Source organism: Alosa pseudoharengus, unplaced genomic scaffold (assembly GCF_046254945.1).
Source record: "Alosa pseudoharengus isolate Yale_2024_CS ecotype anadromous, Long Island Sound unplaced genomic scaffold, YU_APseudo_1.1 YU_APseudo_1.1_scf_4, whole genome shotgun sequence".
NCBI classification, from domain to species: Eukaryota; Metazoa; Chordata; class Actinopteri; order Clupeiformes; family Clupeidae; genus Alosa; species Alosa pseudoharengus.
In genome coordinates this window covers 26675502-26696815 of record NW_027468774.1, presented here as the reverse complement: position 1 = coordinate 26696815, position 21314 = coordinate 26675502, and the positions used below count along the sequence as shown (strand labels likewise).

The 21314-nt window shown below is 41.8% G+C and overlaps 2 protein-coding genes across 9 annotated transcripts in view; both read left to right on the top strand.

The window, feature by feature from the left end:
- The window catches only part of xpnpep3 (X-prolyl aminopeptidase 3, mitochondrial), a 32535-nt gene extending 20545 nt beyond the window's left edge, over positions 1–11990 (top strand). Inside the window, exons 9-10 of one of the 2 annotated variants that reach the window (XM_076265634.1) lie at positions 11409–11529; positions 11640–11990. In XM_076265634.1, coding sequence (XP_076121749.1) covers positions 11409–11529; positions 11640–11812 — 294 coding nt within the window. In that variant the 3' untranslated portion in view covers positions 11813–11990. The remainder of the gene's footprint in view (positions 1–11408; positions 11530–11639) is intronic. The other variant, XM_076265633.1, reaches the window with a different exon arrangement.
- A 419-nt stretch (positions 11991–12409) lies between these two features.
- The window catches only part of ep300b (EP300 lysine acetyltransferase b), a 38208-nt gene continuing 29303 nt past the window's right edge, over positions 12410–21314 (top strand). For 5 of the 7 annotated variants that reach the window (XM_076265611.1, XM_076265607.1, XM_076265610.1 and 2 more), the window contains exons 1-6: positions 12411–14795; positions 17127–17743; positions 18805–18966; positions 19102–19402; positions 19735–19848; positions 21007–21246. In XM_076265611.1, the coding sequence (XP_076121726.1) occupies positions 14702–14795; positions 17127–17743; positions 18805–18966; positions 19102–19402; positions 19735–19848; positions 21007–21246 (1528 nt within the window). In that variant the 5' untranslated portion in view covers positions 12411–14701. Of the gene's footprint in view, positions 14796–17126; positions 17744–18804; positions 18967–19101; positions 19403–19734; positions 19849–21006; positions 21247–21314 lie in introns of all 7 variants that reach the window. The other 2 variants (XM_076265609.1, XM_076265612.1) reach the window with 1 other exon arrangement.

Sequence of the window (21314 nt, the reverse complement as noted above, 5' to 3'; positions counted from 1 at the left end):
TCCATTTGAATTATGCCCCTGAAAAATCTTTGTTTGACTGTGCCCTACCCCTCTACCCCAGAGAGAAGCGGGACATCCCTACTCCTTAATGTTGCAGAATGGAGGGTTAGGGCAGAGTTCAATAGAGACATAGGATTGGGCCTTATTCATTTGGTAGTTTAATTTCAGTTAATGTATAATGCATAATGCAATGCTTGGTTGCCCTTCTTTTCTTTCCCAAGCTTGACTTTTTTCCCTTTCTGCACTGACAATTTTTTTATCTGCCTACATTGGAGGGATTTTCAAATGCTGCAACACTTTGCCATAAACCCAAGTAAATGACTGCTGGCCTAGTGGTGTGTCCTACCAGTTGCATTTCGGAGAGAAAACCTGTCAGGGTATTGAACAATCAACGCAACACATGTAATATGTGCTCCCTGGTTGCTGTGACAACTTGGCCCAAACTCAAAGATATTGCAAATTAAGACTTTTGTCACAACATCAAATCACACACCACTAATACCTTCAATCACTTAAGTCAATATTTGTTTCACATGAAATGTGGTATGGCATAGTTTTAGTTTGGAAAGGGAAGAATGCTAAACTTGCTTTTCAGATAACCTTGACTAAAAGTAGTTGAGTCAAACAGTTGTAGCTAATTCAGTTTTCACATTGTGCCCTAGTTTTGGAGAAATCACCAGTATGACAACTTATCTGTGTGATAACTTACCCTGCTCTCCCCCATACCCAAAATGTATTATTCAAACCAGCATTTAGAAACTAGCTGGGTCATTCCGTGTCAAATCAGATAAGGTTGTTGCTGCACAATCTCAGATTTTGTCTATATCAAGAATGGGTTCCAAAACCAAGGCCTGTAAAATCTGTTCAAATCTTATGTCCTCATATTATTTTCAGCCCCTGAAATTACTTCAGTTTTACAACCTGAAAATCACATTTTCTGGTAAGCAATGTTTGAGCATTAATATAATGAAAAGTATTATTCTAAGCAGCCCAAATTTCGTAGGGTGGAAGACAAACATGTTCTCAGTATGACTGAACCATTACAAGTTTGTAAGGCTGTTCATTGATTTTCTACATAGCCCTAGATTTGGAAGTACAAAACGTGTGACATTAAGGGTAGTATAAACTTGTTTTTGTACGCATTAGTATCAATAATTATTTTTTTCTCTACATACTATATTTCATTAATGTTGTACCAATATTTGAGCTCTCCACATATAATGGGCTTGTAGATTTTAAGTATTAAACAAGGAGAGGTTGTGTTTTTTCGGTCATTTTCAGCACTTGAAAATCTATATGAAAATAGCTCATATGGGCATTTAGTGTACAAAGTGCCAATGTTAAATAAATTGAGTCAAAATCATTGTTTTGACCCAGGGCCAAGAATGAAAATCCATAGGTATACAATGTAACCAAGTAAGTGTATTTATGCATGAATGAAACATCATTGGCACTTGACATCATGGTACATCATTGGCACTTTATATACGAAATGACTATAAATGATTTTTGTGTTCCTACTAGCTACCCCACATAGCATTTTAATCCTATGAACATTACCAAGAAATGCACCTATGAACATTACCAAGAAATGCACCTATGAACATTACCAAGAAATGCAATTACACCTTGTTTTATTCTTAATATCTTCATGTGCATTTGTTGCAGAGACCTCAAATATTCACATTAATTGGCAACATTAATAAAGTATTGTACTTGCAGACAACATAATGATTGGTGTTATGTGGATACAAAAAACTTTTAACGGTCCAATTATACTGAAACATGAGAGCATGTCTGTCATCCACCCTACAACGTTTGGGCATGTTAGGAATAATACTAATACTACTGATATTAATACCCAAACATAGCCAAAATGACATCCCAAAATGATACAAAAGCAAGGGTGTAAAAATGTATGAAAACATTGAAATTTAACAAAAATATTTTACAGGTCTTAGTTTTGGGACCTAAATATTAGGTAGACAAACTTTAAGCAAAATCTGAGACGTTGCAGCAACCATTTTCCTTGATTTTGTCTGATTTGACGCGGAATGACTCAGCTGTTAGTTAACTATTTGATCTCAAATCTTGTGATTTATATGTCGGTTGGTTATGACCAATGTGACATGTAAAACATCCAGATGCATGTGATTGTGATTCACATTATGACAATAACCCTTTAATTTGACGATTTGTCCCCCTCCCAGGGGGCCAACACTATATCATGTTCACTCATTCAGTCAGAATGACATTGTAAATCTCATGCTGCCCAGCTCTTACAGGCACCTCTTGATGTGCTAAAGATATTGCATTCTATCATATTTTGCTATCTGATTGTATGTTTGATCCTTTGTGATATGATATGAATTTATAGTCATTTCACATAAAAACAAATTATTGGAAATGTCAAGATGGAAGCACATAGACATGGTGAGACACAGGTGGGCTAGTAGTACAGTTTTTTAGCACTTCTTGGATGAAAGTTGAAAACCCTCTGCACCTCAGTATTTTCCAATGTCCATGCTCTGCTTTCGGTAAAGGATGATTCGGGTAGATGTGCATTCGTATTTCATTAATGCTCATTGAATGTAGTAACACTGCTCTCCTGCTTAATTTGTACATAAAAATGGTTTTAGTACTGAAAACTGATTTAGAGACCATACATATTATCAATATCAGGTGACCAGTACTGAGCAACAGTCAGTCTCGTATAGTCTAGGTGGTTATGTGTGAGGCCATAACACAATTTTGTTTGTTCATCAAGGACATGCAACCCCACAGTCTAAAAAAACGGTCTTTGAGATCTAGTCCCATGTACTTACTGCAACATCAACAATATAGGTTCCATTTGATTTCATATTGTCATGAAAGTAGGCTTCAATACTACTCAGGTCTGTTGCCATACTAATATGATATTGAAAGCAAACGTTGAGATTTGTGAGATTTATTATCTTCACATGCCTTAAATGTGTTGAAAGTGTTAAGAGGAAGTTGAAAATGGGAAGTGATGATACACATATGAGAGAGAGATGCAGGTGAGACAGAAGATGGATGTTGAGAGTCACTATGTTTTACAGGCTAGATTAGTAGCCTGTTAGCCTGGCTAATACTGATGTGGAGAAAATGGTAGTCTAAGAATAGATTTTGTGGTGTTCTTGTCTCAAACCAGTATTGCCCTACAAAGTATAATTTTATTTAATGTTATTAAAATGTATGTTACCTGCATACATTACTTTATCTGGAAGTTAATTGGCGTCATGTGATGGCAGGAAAATCAATCCAGTGCAAATCCACATCCACACTGTGTCAGCATTTAGAGTTACTGGAGCTGTGTACTACTTTGTCTGTCAGTTTCACACTGAGAGATCACCCTGCAAAATCCCAACACTTGTGGGGTGACACCCTCTGTGTCCTGTGTTCTGTGTACCCTACTGTCTCTGTGCCTTGCACAAGTATACTGAAAGCAGTTCCAGACATGCATTTAGTTGTTACCAAAGTATACTTTGTCTGTTGCAGACTTGTCTGGTACTCCATTCTCAAACAGAGTGAAAATACAATCTTTACATCAAAGTTGGATCGGCAATTGCTCATGGCTCACAGACTGTGTGGGGCCCCCTGGCTATTATTGCATAATCTGGGTTGATATTTCTGCAAGTCCAGTAATGGACGACACATAGGTCTTGGCATGTTGGGACCCTTTGCGCTAGCTTTGGCCCTCTGCTACGCTAACATCTGTGCTAGCATTGGCCATCTCAACAGGTGTCACCAGAACTGCTGGACTACCATTCACGCTCTATCTTCCAGGTCACCTCAGCATGGTGGATGATTCTCCTCTCCCAGCACATAGGGGAGTCATTATAGCAGTGAGCAGAAATGACTTTCCATAACCGTCCTTATTATGGCAAGGTTGAAGCAGCCTCCAATGGAAAAAAACACTGTTGTCTGAACAGTAGTTCATCAGCGGATATGATGTGTTGTCCATAATGCTCAGCAGTTTTTGCAGCATCCATGTCCCTATGACTATCTCTAGGGGTTCCAATGTACTTCCAAGCACTAAGACAGCTTTTTTAATCAATTTGCTCTGATGCTGTTTCCCCCACAGATAGCTGTTGTTGTCAAGTTTGTGGTCAAGGTGTATTACCTCTACCTCCATCCCCCTTGATGGAAACAGTAAAGTTCTAAAGTCCACTACCATCTCCTTTGTCTTGGCCACATTTAAGAGGAGGTGGTTGTTTCCACACCACGCCACAAAGCTGTTCACCAGTTCTCTATACTCAGTCTCCTCCCCATCTTTAACACACCCCACGACTGCAGGCATCAGAGTATTTCTGCAGATGACAGGTTGCAGAGTTGTGCTGGAAGTCTGAGGTGTATAGTGTGACGAGGAAAGTTGAGAGTACAGTCCCCTGCAGTGCCCTCATTCTGCACACACCTCTGTAGCTCTCTTTTCCCATCCCTGAAGGCCCTCTTCTTTTTCTTTAGTTGCTCCTTTAGGTCTCTGGTTATGCAGGGCTTGCTATTAGGGAAGCACCACACTGGTAAGCACAATGTTATCCACACAGAAATTGATGTACTCAGTTATACAGTCAGTCATGGAATTGATGTCATCTCCATGAAGCTCACAGAGTACATCCCAATCTGTAGCCTCAAAGCTCTTCTGTAGTGTTTCCGTCACCACCAAAGGCCACCTCCTAACATTTCTTGTGGTCACAGGCTGTTCCTTAACAAAAGGAGTATAGGTTGGAGTGAGATAAACCAGGCTATGGACAGATCTACCCAGTAGGGGAAGAGCACTGACACTTTATTGAACAGCGCTGATAAGAACAAACTGAATAGTAATCTACATGGAGGCGCCGAATAGGTTCGGCGTGGTGTGCGGGGTTCTGTTGAAAACAGTGGAATCTAAGTAATTGAATACTGAAAGCAAATTGCACTGCATTCAGGTTTCAATGTGTGGAGGCCTTTATGGTTAGGTTTATGGTTCTTGACAGACACTTTTGTCCAGAGCAACGTATAATAATAACTATTAACATTACTATTAAAACATAATCACAGTTTAAAGAAGTCCTATGGCCATCTACATTTACTGGCATACTTGGTAAAACGAGTAAAAAGAAGTATAGAAAATCCATCTTTTGGTGAAAACCGTTAGGATAAATTCAACCATGAAGGGAAGCAGATTTATTCTGAAAGAAAAAAATCCTCATTTTATTTTTAACAAAAAAGGTTCCAAGGCCTTTGGATTGAAAACAGCCCCAAATCACAGACCCTCCACTATACGTTCTTTTCATTCAGTCTTCTTTCAGTCATTCTTTTATGTATCCACCTTGAATATTTGGTGGATAAAAAATATGAAATTATTGGCTAAAAGCTCAATTTTCTTTTTTTAGAACAGGACCAGGGCCATAGAATACAATTATAGGCAAATCCCTGGTAACATTACCAACTCCGGCTATTTACATTTGTAGTTAAATGACAAGAATGGCTTTTTATTTGTCTTTTAAATAATCTGTTAGCATGGAGGTCAGTATGTCTGTCCACCCCGATCTCGTGAACACGATATCTGAACAACGCCTCAAAGCACATGCTTCAGATTTGGTGTGAATATTCAATTGGACTCAAAGATGAACTGATTTGATTGTGGAGGTCAAAGGTCAAAGTTTAGGGTCGTTGTGACTACATGTACCGGCATATCCCATTCTCTTGAACGTGATATCTCAAGATTTAGTACAGATGCTTTTACGAGAAACTGATTGATTTGAAGTTCAAGATCACTGTTACCACATGTATGTTCCTTTTTTTTGAATGCAATATCGTGAGACTCTTTCTTCAAATTTGGTAAGGCATTCATACCAGAACATGTATACACATACCATCAGGGGTACCAATAAATGTGGAGGGTGCTGTGGCCTACATAAGAATTTAAATATTAGTAATAAACTAAGTAATTTTGACAGAATAATAAAAATAGCAAATGTTCATAATAACAATAACCATAAACATGCAATCTCAGATTTGTGTTCTCGAAGGTACTCAAGCTTTTGGCTTTGTATCCTACAGGGTTCACAGTTGAGCCCTAAGGTATTAATGTGTATAATTTCTGAATCATTCATGTACCTTTTGTAAATAAAGTCACAAAGGGGACACCATAGGGTACAAACAGTTCATGACTCAAAAGTTGTTGGGAGAGGTGATTTGGTAACATCCGTTTTCTTCCTTAATGTCTCACTTTCCAAGTGATGGAGCAACTTTCAACAGAGGTATACACACAGACACATACACCCACCTTCCCACACACTCAACAGAGGTATACACACAGACACATACACCCACCTTCCCACACACTCAACAGAGGTATACACACAGACACATACACCCACCTTCCCACACACTCAACAGAGGTATACACACAGACACATACACCCACCTTCCCACACACTCAACAGAGGTATACACACAGACACATACACCCACCTTCCCACACACTCAACAGAGGTATACACACAGACACATACACCCACCTTCCCACACACTCAACAGAGGTATACACACAGACACATACACCCACCTTCCCACACACTCAACAGAGGTATACACACAGACACATACACCCACCTTCCCACACACTCAACAGAGGTATACACACAGACACATACACCCACCTTCCCACACACTCAACAGAGGTATACACACAGACACATACACCCACCTTCCCACACACTCAACAGAGGTATACACACAGACACATACACCCACCTTCCCACACACTCAACAGAGGTATACACACAGACACATACACCCACCTTCCCACACACTCAACAGAGGTATACACACAGACACATACACCCACCTTCCCACACACTCAACAGAGGTATACACACAGACACATACACCCACCTTCCCACACACTCAACAGAGGTATACACACAGACACATACACCCACCTTCCCACACACTCAACAGAGGTATACACACAGACACATACACCCACCTTCCCACACACTCAACAGAGGTATACACACAGACACATACACCCACCTTCCCACACACTCAACAGAGGTATACACACAGACACATACACCCACCTTCCCACACACTCAACAGAGGTATACACACAGACACATACACCCACCTTCCCACACACTCAACAGAGGTATACACACAGACACATACACCCACCTTCCCACACACTCAACAGAGGTATACACACAGACACATACACCCACCTTCCCACACACTCAACAGAGGTATACACACAGACACATACACCCACCTTCCCACACACTCAACAGAGGTATACACACAGACACATACACCCACCTTCCCACACACTCAACAGAGGTATACACACAGACACATACACCCACCTTCCCACACACACAACAGAGGTATACACACAGACACATACACCCACCTTCCCACACACTCAACAGAGGTATACACACAGACACATACACCCACCTTCCCACACACTCAACAGAGGTATACACACAGACACATACACCCACCTTCCCACACACTCAACAGAGGTATACACACAGACACATACACCCACCTTCCTACACACTCAACAGAGGTATACACACAGACACATACACCCACCTTCCCACACACTCAACAGAGGTATACACACAGACACATACACCCACCTTCCCACACACTCAACAGAGGTATACACACAGACACATACACCCACCTTCCCACACACACACACAGGCACACTATTGTAAAAATCTAGACCAAGCAGTGTGTAATATACCACTGCATAAGTATATTTGTGCAATGCAGATACAGATGTGCATTTGGATGTCACCAAAGAATACTTTGTTGCAGACTTGTGTTAGTGAGGTAGCTCACACAAGTTTGTTATCTCAAGAAGGATATGAGGATGTGGTTTCATAGAACACATATTTTTGTGCAAAATATGTTAAACATTTCATTAAATTTACTAAGCAAGAATTTGAGTTTCAACAATCATTGCGGTTCAAGGTGTCTTTACTATCCCCGACGGTCAATTTTTTTATGCAGCCAGCAGAGAGAGTAATAAATAGACATAATACATTGACTGAGCAACCAAGGGGAGAGCATGTAGGACTTGTGGTTGACAAGGAGTTGCAGGAATATGGGATGAAGAGAAGTTGAAAAGCATGCTTTATTTTCTTCGGATAGCACATGGCATCATCATGTAACGGTCATATTGTACTGCTATACGGTACATCTAGTTATTAGCATAGCATATACCCATGTCCTGTTCTAAATGTCCATACTCTACATAAAAGAACATACTTCTTATTCCAACGCAAAGTTGAGGGGTCTTGATTCATCCTGAAAGGACTTATTTTATGACAATGACCGGCAAGCTCAGTGGTCTGAGGAGTTAGTCTGGCAATTGTAAGATCGCTGGTTCGATTCCTAGATGATAACTTGTTGCAGGTCGTGCCCTTGGACAAGGCACGTCATCTGCATTGTCTCAGTCCACCCAGCTGTAAAATGGGTACCAGCTTCTGCTGGGAGAGTTACCTGTGATGGACTGGTGTCCCGTTCAGGGGGAGTCTATGGCTCTCGTCCGCTTAGCACCATGGAAACCGGACATACTGTAAGCGTCAGCCCAATTGGCCTTCATATAGGATGGATTAACTTGCTCATCTTTTGGAGGTCATTGTTTGTGTGTGTGCACGTATCTGCGCCTGGGTTCCGTACGCTCTGGACCTGGACTCATTTCTCCTTATAAAGACGCACACACATGCGCACACAAACATACAACAACAATTGGTACACATGGTAAAGATGAGCAAATAGAGTTATAAAAAGATCATATTCTGGTGAATTATCTTAGTTTCACACTGAAAACAACTATGAGGTAAAGCAAATCTATTCTAGAAATAATTATTTTTAACAAAATCACATGTCACAACTGCTGGCACCTCTGTCTGCCTTCAATACATTGTATACCCAACCTTTTCCAGTAAAACAGTAGGCCTACTTTATCTTCTCTTACAACATCTTATAAGAATAGAGAATGCAGAACAGGGATTTTGAGACCATTTCTCTCTACAAAATATCATAATCTTCCTCAGTCAGGTAGGTCCTCAGTTCTCTCTCCCCTTTAGCTCATCCACCAGGTAGTCTATGAGGTGAATAACATGGCCATGGCAAAATCTTGATTTTGTGTTAAATAAACCATTTTTGCTCTGGACATTGGAAGGTCCAATATATGTGACCTGTTTTACCCCTTTGCAGAGATTAACAGGTTTTGATTTAACATGAAAATTGGCAACAGGTGGGTTCTAGTTTATGTTTATAGTTCTTAACAGACACTTTTGTCCAAAGCAACTTACAATGACATCAATAAACATTACATTACCATTACAACTTACAGTGTAAAGGAAACTTATATAACTTAAATTAAATATCAGTAATTAATAGACTCAAATAACATCGAATTCTGTAAAATGATAACAATAACCGTAAACTTATTAACAGGTGAAGGAGTCCACCAGTCCAGTCAACACCCTAAACAAATCAAAGCAAGTTCTGTGACTGAAATTGGGATACAGGTGAAGGGGTCCAGAAATGAGCCATGATCCATAAAACTGGATTGTAGAATGGAAAAAATAAGTTTTTCTGTTAGAATATCCATTAAACCATGTACAGTATAGTTGCTTTAGATATGCCAGTGTATAATGTGAATCCAACACTGTCAGTGCCTCAATAAACCTAAATAGTAAGATATTGCAGATCCAGTACAGGCCAAAAGTTTGGACACACCTCATTTCCATGCGTTTTCTTTATTTTCATGACTATTAACATTATAGATTCTCACTGAAGGCATCAAATCTAGGAATGAATGCAAAGGTATTTGGCCCAGAGATGAATATTTGTCAAGTTATGATATTAAATAAAAAAGAAAAAACAACAACTTTGAAGAAACTAGAATATAAGACATGTTTTCAGTTATTTCACACTTTTTTTTGTTAAGTACATAATTCCACAATTGTCAAAATAGTTTTGATGAATCTACAATGTATATAGTCATGAAAATAAAGGAAACGCATTGAATGAGAAGGTGTGTCCAAACTTTTGGCCTGTACTGTATATGGCACCATCATGCTGGATGGAGAATGAGTAGAAATAAATTCTACACAATATCACAAGAAAACTTGAATTACCCAGGCACAAAGGGCACAGTTTTAGAATGCCTTGATCAAAGCCCTGACCAAAATACAACTGAAAATCTGTGACACTATTGTTCAGAAACACCATCCTATCCACTTAGATCATAATTTCCCAACCTTGGGGTAGGGACCCCATGTGGGGTCACCTTAAGTCCAAATGGGGCCGGCTGAGATATCTTTGATATCAATTGACCAGTTCATTACATACAATTATACATAAACTAAATTAAAAAAAAAACATGATATCCAAGTTAAGTAACAGATCCTTCATTACAATCTAGCGAAGTAAAAATAAACTTAGACAAGCCCGCATGATATGTTTGATTGATGGAATATGCTTGATCAATGTTCAAAACAAAGTGGCTAAACAACCATACTGTACGTGCAAGGACATTTGGGAAAAATTAAAGTACCGCTCTCGTCTGGATGTTACAGCAGAGATGAGTTGCGCTCTCTCTCGCTACACATGAATGATTGGGGTCGCAAACATTTTGTGACATCAAAATAATTTGAGTTGTAAGACAAATAACTTATTTGACCTTTAGATATATACCACAGCATGAATAAAACACTAATTGGGAAAAAGTGTGCAAATATCTTACAAGCATGGTGATGACTTTCACAAGGGCTGATTACATTTGCAAGACTACTGATAGCTGACAATTGGGCTTTTGTCAGTACAGCCCACACTATTAGATTGTCAAAACACACAACATGTTATGCCTTAGTCTATGGTGGCGTTTGGTTCTTAATGCTTAATTTTTGCTTTGTTTCTTTTTTTGCACTGTGTATAAATATTTTAAGCAATGTAATTGGTCTTTGGACAAGTATGGTGCACATGCACATACAAAGACACAAAATAACCAGTGGAAAAAAACACCAAGCACAAAAGTTTGAATGCCTAAATGTCACATATATTTTAAAGTATTAGTTTTCAACAGCATAGTTTTATAACTACACACCAGCGCTTTTAAGAGTGCGTCTGACTTTACATAAAAACTGAAATTAACATCCTGAACAGCCTGCGTCACAATGACCTAACATGACCTAAGAGTTTATCATATGTGTCCTATAGTTTAACCATAGCAATATGTGAAGCATAGAAAAGTATGTATGATGTTACAAATATTCTGAAAGTATGATGATATTATCTTGTATCTGTGGACATTTGAAGTGATTGATGTACACAAAGCAATTTTATATCTGCTGTTATTGTCTTAATCGTCTCAGATTGCACGACGCCTCTGTCCCCATCACGTCGGCCACTACCTAGGCATGGATGTGCATGACACGCCTGAGCTGTCACGCTCTCAGCCTCTTCAGCCTGGGATGGCCATCACTATTGAGCCAGGTCTGCATGACTGCATACACTGTCAGGTGTATCGCCGATTCCAATAGGCTGCTATTCAAAACGCTTAATTTTGTTGCAGTTTTACCAAAATTATTATTTTATCTGAATAGGACTTTACATCTGTGAAGATGATGAAAACTGCCCAAAACAGTATCGTGGACTTGGGGTGCGGATAGAGGATGATGTCATGATCCAAGAGGAAGGGGTCCCTCTGATCCTGTCTGCAGACACCCCAAAAACCATTGCTGATGTGGAAAAAACCTGCAATCAAAAAGATGGTTGAGCAGATTGGGTGTTCAAAAATTATGAATGCCATGTCAGAGTGCTGACAGATGCAGAGGAGTTTGTCAAAGCATTGACATACCTGAACCCTGGAAAATTCAGAGTGCATGGCATCTGCCTAAAGCTTCACCTGAAAAAAAAAAAGAAAACAAAACAAATCTGTGTTCTGTTATTTCACAATAAACATGATTTTAGGTAATGTTTGAATCTGCTAAACTAAAACTAAACCTCTGTTGCCAAACAAATGCTAGCCTATTAACATGTTATACATGGGTCTATTTATGGGAATTATAACCCAACAGATTGAGTATTCTATTCTCATCCCTATTCTGGTCAAGTTGTTCATATTTCCGATGTGTTGCCAAGTGTAGACCAGTTGAATTAACCAAAATCTTTGTGGAAACAACAATGCATTTTCATGCTCCGAAACATGTTGCACGACTGTCCCTCTTCGCAGCATAGGTAGGCTACTGCGACTCCGATACCATACGAAACAGTTTTCCGGGAAATCCCGATCGCCAAACCCCCTTTCTAATGTTGCTGTACCTCCAACCCTCCCCCCGTACCAGAGGAGTAGAAACAACAAGCCGCCATTTTGTTTGTGCGGAGAGACCGAAAGAGACAGGAGACCGAGAAAACGCTTCTGTAGCGCCGTTCCTAGCGACTTGGATAGCCGCCGGGAGGAAAGTGGTGCTATCGTCTCGGTGGAAATAAGACATAACGAAATCCTTAATAGACTAAAAACGAAACAGAGAGAGGGAGAAACGGGTTAAACGCTCTCTTGAAAATCCAAGGAAGGGGGTGTTTTTACGGAGCGGAGAGGAGAGGCGGAAGAAGGCAATACATTTAAACGAAGGAAAGCCTGCGAGGGAGAGGAAAATATAACGTTTAATTTTTACTACATCTCCATCTCTGGTCACGGGGAGGAAAATCCTTCAGAAGATAAAACGATGTCTTTAACTAGCTGCTGGAAGGACTGAGAGTAAAGGATATAACAGAAGAATTGGAAGGTAGAGAAAATAAAAGGATAAACGCGAAGGGGGGGATACAGCATCACAAAAGACTCAATGAAAGGTTTTTGAGGAACCAAAATTATTTTGTGGGGCTGACGCTTCCTACATCTTTTGGATGTGAACTGATCCCCACTTTTATTGTAACGTTACAAAATATTGGGGCGACCCCCCTCGTTATATCCGATTTTCGTGCGTCGCCGTATTCTCTTTTCTTGGTTAGGGATTTTTTTTCTTAACTTGCATCGCGAGCCATCGCGGTATGCGCAGTGACAGATAAATTATTTTTTGCAACATTTGTCAACCGGTGAAAATAGCTTACAACAATTCGTTAGGTTCTTTAAAACAGGCTACTTAATGTATGGTCGCAAGACGGCGAGCTTTATACTTCGCAAAAACGCTCGCTGGTAATGAAACTAGCTTAACGACTAATTGGATCAAACTGATATTAATTAGCTCGGTGTGCAATTTTGGTAAACGTGGCATTTTTATAAAATTAACATAGTGGTGATAATTGGGAATGCACATTGCTGCAACTACACAATCAATGCGGTTGCTTGAAGCAATGATCAGAGATTTTTGATAATATTTCGAACCCAATTTCTGGCATTCTGCTTATGCAGAGGGCGCCCGATCCAACTTAGGTGGACGCATAAACAAATGTTCGACATATCAATAGCTTGCATTCTAGATATCTAAATAGAAATTGCAATCTTTTGTGAAACAAGTATTAATGCAGTATGCAATTTCTTCATTGCAATGAAGTGTTAACCACCGATATCAGGGCGGCTCTGGACAGTTTATACATACTTCAGAAGTGATCGGCCAGCCTACTCATAAGCGCCATGGTATTATATTTCAGTTGTAATGCACGTGTATGCTATTTATCGCACGAAACGATACTGTAAACTGAGGTTTATCCGACTATTATTCACTAGATTAATAACGACATACAGTAAAACAGATTATGCATTGTGAATCGTGTCATTTTTGTTGTAGGTCGTGGGAGTGCTTAGTGACTTAAAGTTTGAACACTAGGTTGCAGACTAACGTTAGGTCTTAGGCTATTTTACGAACGGTTGACATTTTCTTTTTTAGTCTCTACTTCAGAGTCAGTTCCACAATTACAAAAGGCGTGATTAGTGACTGCAAATGAAATTCACACTGCTGAAAATCAGTCGAAAATAAATATTTGGTGGTAGTGATTTTGGGAGTTTTTCCACTTTTCACTGGATATCTAGACACAGAAATGCGAATGGTGATGCTGGGAACGAACTGCATTGACTGCAATGGGAACTCTGTGCAAAAAATGGATTTACCTTCTGACGGGATTTTCATTACCATTGCATGAGGCGAGCCCCTAAACGTAGATATCGGGGTGCATTTGGGTTGCATTCTTTATCGTGTTTCCCATCTAGCCTCACGCGCTACGACGCCCTAGCTCAGCGCAGAACTGAACTCTTGATTTCACCGCCGACTATGGCGGAAAAGAGTGATACAGCTATGGAGGATAAGTCTTGGGACAATCTCCCAGTCGCCGAAGAGGCTACGTGAGTTTCTTTGGAGTCTGGACTCATCTGTCTTTTACCGACGCCACATTCCCTTGTCCTGCTCTATTCGGAACAATCTAGCCTTGCTATAACGTTAGATTTTCTTTATTAATCCGAGAGGGGAAGGGGATTGATACACTGGGTCTTGTTTAAAAGCGAATCAAGAACGAGATTGTAGCAACAAGGCTATCCTCCATCTACTCGCAACGGAGGGGAACAGATTAAAAACGTTTGGAGAAGGGATTGCCCAAGACACCCAGAAGGACTTGAACAAGGGAAAACGTCTGTCCTTTGTGGATACATATTTTTTTGTTATTCGTGAAAAAAAATATGGCCGATAATGTTCTGGACTCCGGCCCGCCTTCAGCCAAGAGGCCTAAACTATCCTCTCCGGCTCTCTCTGTCTCCGCCAGCGATGGAAATGGTAAATATTTTCTTAAATTTCTGATTTTTTTATTAGTGTGCCGTAAAATGTTTGAATGGTGTTAAGTTGTGTTGCAATGATACCTTCTTCAAAAGGCTTCGGCTTATTTACAGTAGGATAAAAGCCAATCAATCATTGGCCAATCGACGTTTAGCTTGATTGTTCAATATTGCTAACTTCCCTTACTGGCTAGCGGACAATATAGCGTTTGCTAGCTTGCTAACAATTTTGGCTATCTATTTTTGAACTACTGGTAGATAGGTGGCGTATCAAGGGAAACCAGGCATAACTTGGTGCCAGTTAGCCTGTTTTCATAAATGATCCACACTTTATTATTGGCTTAAAATACATAGATAAGTAGTTAGCTGGATAAAAGTGATTATCAGAGAGGCTGTCATTTAAATGTTAAAAATGTAAACACTAGTTAGTAGCAACATTTATCCAAGTTAACCAACCAGCTGAAGTGTTCGGGTAACTAAACGTTAATGATGGATAACTTTGGGCGAAAACAGTAGCATTAATTGGGGGTGTGCTGCCAGATTACATTAGGTAACGTTATGGCAAGGTAGATGAGTTGGTACACTAATGAACTTGTACAACCATTTAACGTTACCTCTCTAACGTTACTTAACGTTACAGTTATTTACATCAATGTTACTGGGTTGTAGACTAATTGATGCTAACGGTGGCTGACTAACGTCAATCATTTGTTAGCCTATGTTTAAAAACACGGATACTTACATAAACTGACCAAATAACATTTGTGACTGGAGCAAGCTGCGAAGAAATTCAAGTGGTTACTTGTGCCGGCGTTAATAAACGCTAGCTGAACAAAATGCACACTCTTGAAAGTTGGCTAACGATAAAGTTAGCAGTGGTGCTTACATGGATGTTTTGGCCTAGTTTTAGCACTACAGTGCAAATAGAATAATGAGAAATCAGTCGTTGAATATGGCTATCCATCATCAACATTCTGAAGGACGTCATTGTTGACATTTTGAGAGGCTTGAGAGGATTGTTCAAAGATGGTGCGTTACATTAGATACTACATGATCAATCACAGGTGGAAATGCGCATCTACACAAAACTAGTGTTGGCCTATCAAGGATAAGTAAGTGCACAACGTTAGCAGAGTAGAAAAACCAAAACATAATCCAGCTAGCTAGCAGGTTAAGTACGACGCGCAAGTACTAGGCCTAATGAGCAATTGATCTACCTAATAGCTTAGTAGCTATAAACATAACCATGAACAAAAAATCATTTGACTGTTTTGCATAGCTTGACGCCAAAATTGGACTTTTTTACTTGTTGGTTAAATATAAACAAAGAGCTGGGTAGTTAGTGTTGTTGCATTGAGTAAAGTTGCAGACATTGCTTGACATGTCTTTTTAAGATCTGTTTGATGGCAAGGTGTCCTGTCGTAAAATAACTACTGGTTAGGAAGGTAACTAATGTTTTGTTAGATTTTGAAGTAGGCTACAGCATCATATAAGAGATGATATGTACTGTGCTCTGAAATTGTACTGTGGCTGCCACATTCATTAGCTGTAGCTCTCCATATTTATCATTGAAAGTTGTTCTTTTATTGGGCTGTACTTTGCAGAAACATGTATATCTGAAATCCTAATTGTTTTATGCTGGCAAAATCTTTTTGACTCGGGGCACCCCTCTCGTTATTGTCATGATTCTTGGAATTCATTAAACCCTGTGAATGGCTCAGTTGGGCACTCTAATGGGAATCCTCTCTTTTAATGCAGAAGACATTTTTGATAGTCACTATTGGGGTAAATTGCTCAGCATGGGCTCCAGTTTCATACTGCTCCATTGTTTTTATAATGTTCTGTCAGACTGAACCACTAACGTTCAACAGCTTGCTAGTCGATGCAAGATATCTATTGTCTGTTACTGAGCATGTTAGGTTTACCATTAATAAATATCAAGCCTATTAAGTCATATCTACTGGAGCAGCTTCTGTCCTTTTGGGAGGCAGCAGGGATGGGATTAAGGAAAGCATTTTCTTTTCTCTTCCTTTTTTATTTTCTCGCTAAAGTTAACATTGTTTACTAGGGCAGGTGCTCTTTAATATGAACAGACACCAATACATTTTTCTATTGTTATTTTGAGAAGTTTGAGACCAGGTTGTGCATTGTGGTTTCATGTTGCTGTTTGAATTTCATGCTTCACACTGCTGTTTGAGTTTCATGCTTCACCTGTCTCTCATGGCTGAAGTCATGCTAAGCAAGAGTGTGTATGTGTGTGTGCGCGTGCGTGTGTGTATGTGTGTGTGTATGCGTGCTGCTTCTGATTTTCTCTCTTTGCACGCACATACAGATTTTGGTTCCCTCTTCGACTTGGAGCACGACCTCCCCGATGAGCTCATCAACTCCACGGATCTGGGCTTGCCCAACGGCGGAGACCTCAGCCAGCTCCACACCAGCCTGGGCGGAGGAGGAGGAGGAGGCGGCGGCGGCGGGGCCGCGGGCGCTGGCCAGGATGCTGCTGCCAAACACAAGCAGCTCTCGGAGCTCCTGCGCTCCGGGGCATCTCTCCCAACCACCTCGGCGGCCGGCAGCCCGGGGAACGCTGCCTCCATGGGACTCCTGGGAGGGCTGAACGCCGCCACCTCGGGGCCACAGTCCCTGGGCCAGCAGCAGCAACACTCCTCGCCCCAGCAGACAGGCATGATGCAGCAGGCTGGCATGGTAGGTGGCCTGAACAGGGGCATGATGGGAACCCAGAAGGGCAACGGCCAGCAGCTGCAGGGCCCAGCTGCCCCCGGCATGATGGGCGGGCAAGTGATGAACGGCTCTCCCAGGATGGGCTACCCGAACCAGGGCATGGGGAGCAACAGCAACCTACTCGCAGACACGCTACAACAGCAGCAGCAGGGCGGTCCACAGATGGGTCATGCTGGCATGAGGCCACAGCAACCCGGAGCGATGAACAAGGTAGGCGCAGTGGCCATGCCCTATAAGGGCAGCATGTAACGCAAAGATCTGTCATTTGTTATGCATGTGTGAAATGACCCGGATATCTCGATATTTTTCAGTATTACCTCCTAATGGTGTATAAGCTAATGCATGAAGTTCTCTCTCCTCCTGAGTCAGTATCTTTGGGTGATGTTTTGGAATCTTCCTGTGCACCGTGAGAGCCACGCTGAATGGATGTGTATTTTGGAGCAATAAAAATGAGATGCATTTTACTCATTCAGTGTCTAAGCCAAGAAGATCCATTATGACGGATATCAAATTCTACTTTGAGGTTTCATGTTTAGTTTGGTTAAAGGTTTAAGATTTAGCATGTCATTCAGATGTGGAAAAATGTGAAAGAAGCAAGTCAAAAAGCCCATGGATGTTCACCTTTTATTAGTTGTGGTTCAACTCAAACAGTTGAAGAATATAATTTTTTGGTCATGGATTGATCCTCCAAGGTTTCTTCTTAGTGGAGAGCATCCAGCAGTGTCTGGGGATTGTATGATAAATCTGTTGACAGGGCACAAACACAGTTGAAACACAGTTGTGGCTTTCCTAACAGGTTCTGTCAGGGCACAAAGTGTAACTGAATTCTGCCTCAGTGCAGACCATGCTCCTGCTGGTTTTCTTTTCCCCCTCTGAAAGCCTCTGATCGTGTCGTAAAATGAACTTTGAAGTCCGTCAGCGACAGAGTTACTGTAATTCTTCATTTATAGGTCAAAGCAGTTCATCAGAATGAAATGCTTTCAGGCTGTTAATTTATAGGCATGCAGGGTAGAAATTTGGATGTCTGGCTGAATCTTATTTTCAACTTCAAGTTCAATGAAATTGACTCTGTCTTGCTGCCACTGCTGTCTTGGCCAACCCCCTCAACCCTGTGTTGACGATTACTACGTGGAATGTAAAAGCTATTTCACAAAGTTTTTGAAGTTACCCAGCAGAAAAGACCAGTGGCCTCTAATGTGTCCATTACCTTATCTAACCTCCTTCTCTTTCTGTATCCCACACCTCTCCTGCCCTCTCTCCTGTTTCCTCAGATGGGGATGATGCAGAATGCTGGGCCCTATGGCGGACCCTATGGCCAGACTGCAGGTCAGGTGATGGGCGGGCAGCTTCAGAACAAAGCAACGATGCCCAACAGCCTCGCCCAGTTTAACATGGACAAGAAGCCCCAGCCCGTCCAGGGCATGACTGCCATGGTAATAATGTTTCTCATGACAACTTTACTGACTCCGGAGTCCTAGTTCATCTCTGGTCTTTATATTTGCTCATTGTCTCATTCACTTGCATTCTCATGTTCCACCTGCATTCACCATACTGATACACTCTTCCAGGCCTCCCAGCAGCCCTCGGTGGTTGGCTCGGGAGCAGTGGGTGGCGCAGCGGGCCCCGCCGGTGCCCAGACGAGCCTGAGTGCCATGGCCTCGGCCCCGGGCAGCGCAGCGCCCCCCACGGCCGACCCGGAGAAGCGCAAGCTCATCCAGCAGCAGCTGGTGCTGCTGCTGCACGCGCACAAGTGCCAGCGGCGCGAGCAGGCCAACGGCGAGATGCGCCCGTGCAACCTGCCCCACTGCCGCACCATGAAGAACGTCCTCAACCACATGACCCACTGCCAGGCTGGCAAGTCCTGCCAGGGTGAGTGAGTGCCCACAGCGTGCAAGGGAGCGGGAGGCAGTGTTTTCCCAGGACTCGCCTCCTTGTTCATGTCTGTTTGGTTATACTCTATGTTGTCTGTCTGTCTGCCTGTCTGTCTCTTGTGTTCCGAATCCGAGCGTCTGCACTTTGTCGCAGTGCGTCTGTGTGAAGCGTGGTTTGTGGTTTTCTCCCTGTGGTTTAGCTTCTCCTCTCTTCGTCGCACATTGACTCACAGTTGCTGATAAATTCTGGTTTCTTATGCCATGCGGTGTACACGAGAGAGAGAGCGCAAGCGTAAACATGTCTTTACTTTGTCTTTTTCCTGCTCTCAGTGGCGCACTGTGCCTCTTCGCGACAGATCATCTCTCACTGGAAGAACTGCACGCGGCACGACTGCCCTGTCTGTCTGCCGCTGAAGAACGCTGGAGACAAGCGCAACCAGCAGTGTGAGTATCTGTTCAAGGACTCCATGGTCAGAGCTAAAGCTGCGTGGCCTTCTCTCACCAAGAGAATATGCATTTTCTTGTAAAGCTTACTTTTTTACTTTTGTACCCCCCTGACAGACATTTGAACATGATGAACCCTTTTTCTCACATGAACCCCGTTTAAGTCGCAGTAAAAAATCAATCAATAAATAAATAAATAACAGATAGCAATGTTAGATAACATTTTTGCATCCTCGCACACTCCCCCATAATGATAAAATAGTGGGTTCCCTCTGTTCTCAGACAAAGGCATTTAACAGGTTTATGTCTTCTTGCTAACCTTGCAAGAGTGAACATGCAAGGTGTATTATTTTTGCTTTTAAATATCCAAGCTGTTATTAGCCCCACTGCGAGGTTTAATCTTTGCTATTTATCTCTAGTCTTTGCTAGCAGTCTCTTAACTAGCAGGTGTGTTTTATGGACTGGCCAAGCAGCAGAGCTGCGCAAGCATCCTGGGGGTTTATCCTTTTCCCTTTACATTGTTACAAGTTGAATTGAAGATATCATGTCAGCAAGACATTACGTGAACGTTATATATTTCATGCAAATAAAACTCTGCCTTTTGTCAACTTATTAGCTGACAGCTATGCTAGTTTTAGACTAATAATAATTTCATGTGCATCATTTCAGTTGTTAACAATGCAAACTAAAACAAGCACAGTTAGCATAACCAAGAAGCATGCAACGAGCATATCCGGTATAATGTCTCAAATAAGCTCACCAATCAAAAGCAGTTTGGGGCTCAAAGTTATCACAACCACTCCAACCCGTTAATCAATCAGCTTGTCATTCTCACAGGTGTGCGAGATTGAAAAACATTTAACGTACTGTGACGTACGGAACGTACAGTGATTCGCGATTTAACTTTAGCGTGAAGACTTCATTGTCAACCTGTCATTAAATCAACCCCTTGTGTGGGAATGGGGTTATACTCCATCCAAGATGCTTGTCATTCAGACCCAATGTGTTGCTTATGCATATTATAGAATTTTTGTTAAAGACCCTTTTTCTTCCTCCTGGTAGGCATCTTCTCTGTAACTCTCTGTTGACACATGGTGTTGGTGCTTTGCTGTATTTGACTCTGTCTCATGTTCACCCCCCCCCCCCCCTTTCTCACAGCGCTCCTTGGCCAGGCTGGGGTGGGTCTGGGTAGCTCGTTAGGGGCTGTGCCAGGCGGTCAGCCCAGCACGCCCAACCTCAACCCACCCAGCCAGATCGACCCCAGTTCCATAGAGCGGGCCTATGCCGCTCTCGGTCTCACCTACCAAGGCAACCAGATGACCGCCACACCTCAGTCGTCATCTCTACCCGCCCAGGGCCTCCCGGGCCAGGCTGGCGTCAGGCCCATGAACCCAATGGGTATGTGTGGGGCTTCTCGGATGGGTGGTGGGGTGGTAGGCAATCACAGTAGACGTTTTGGAGGACAT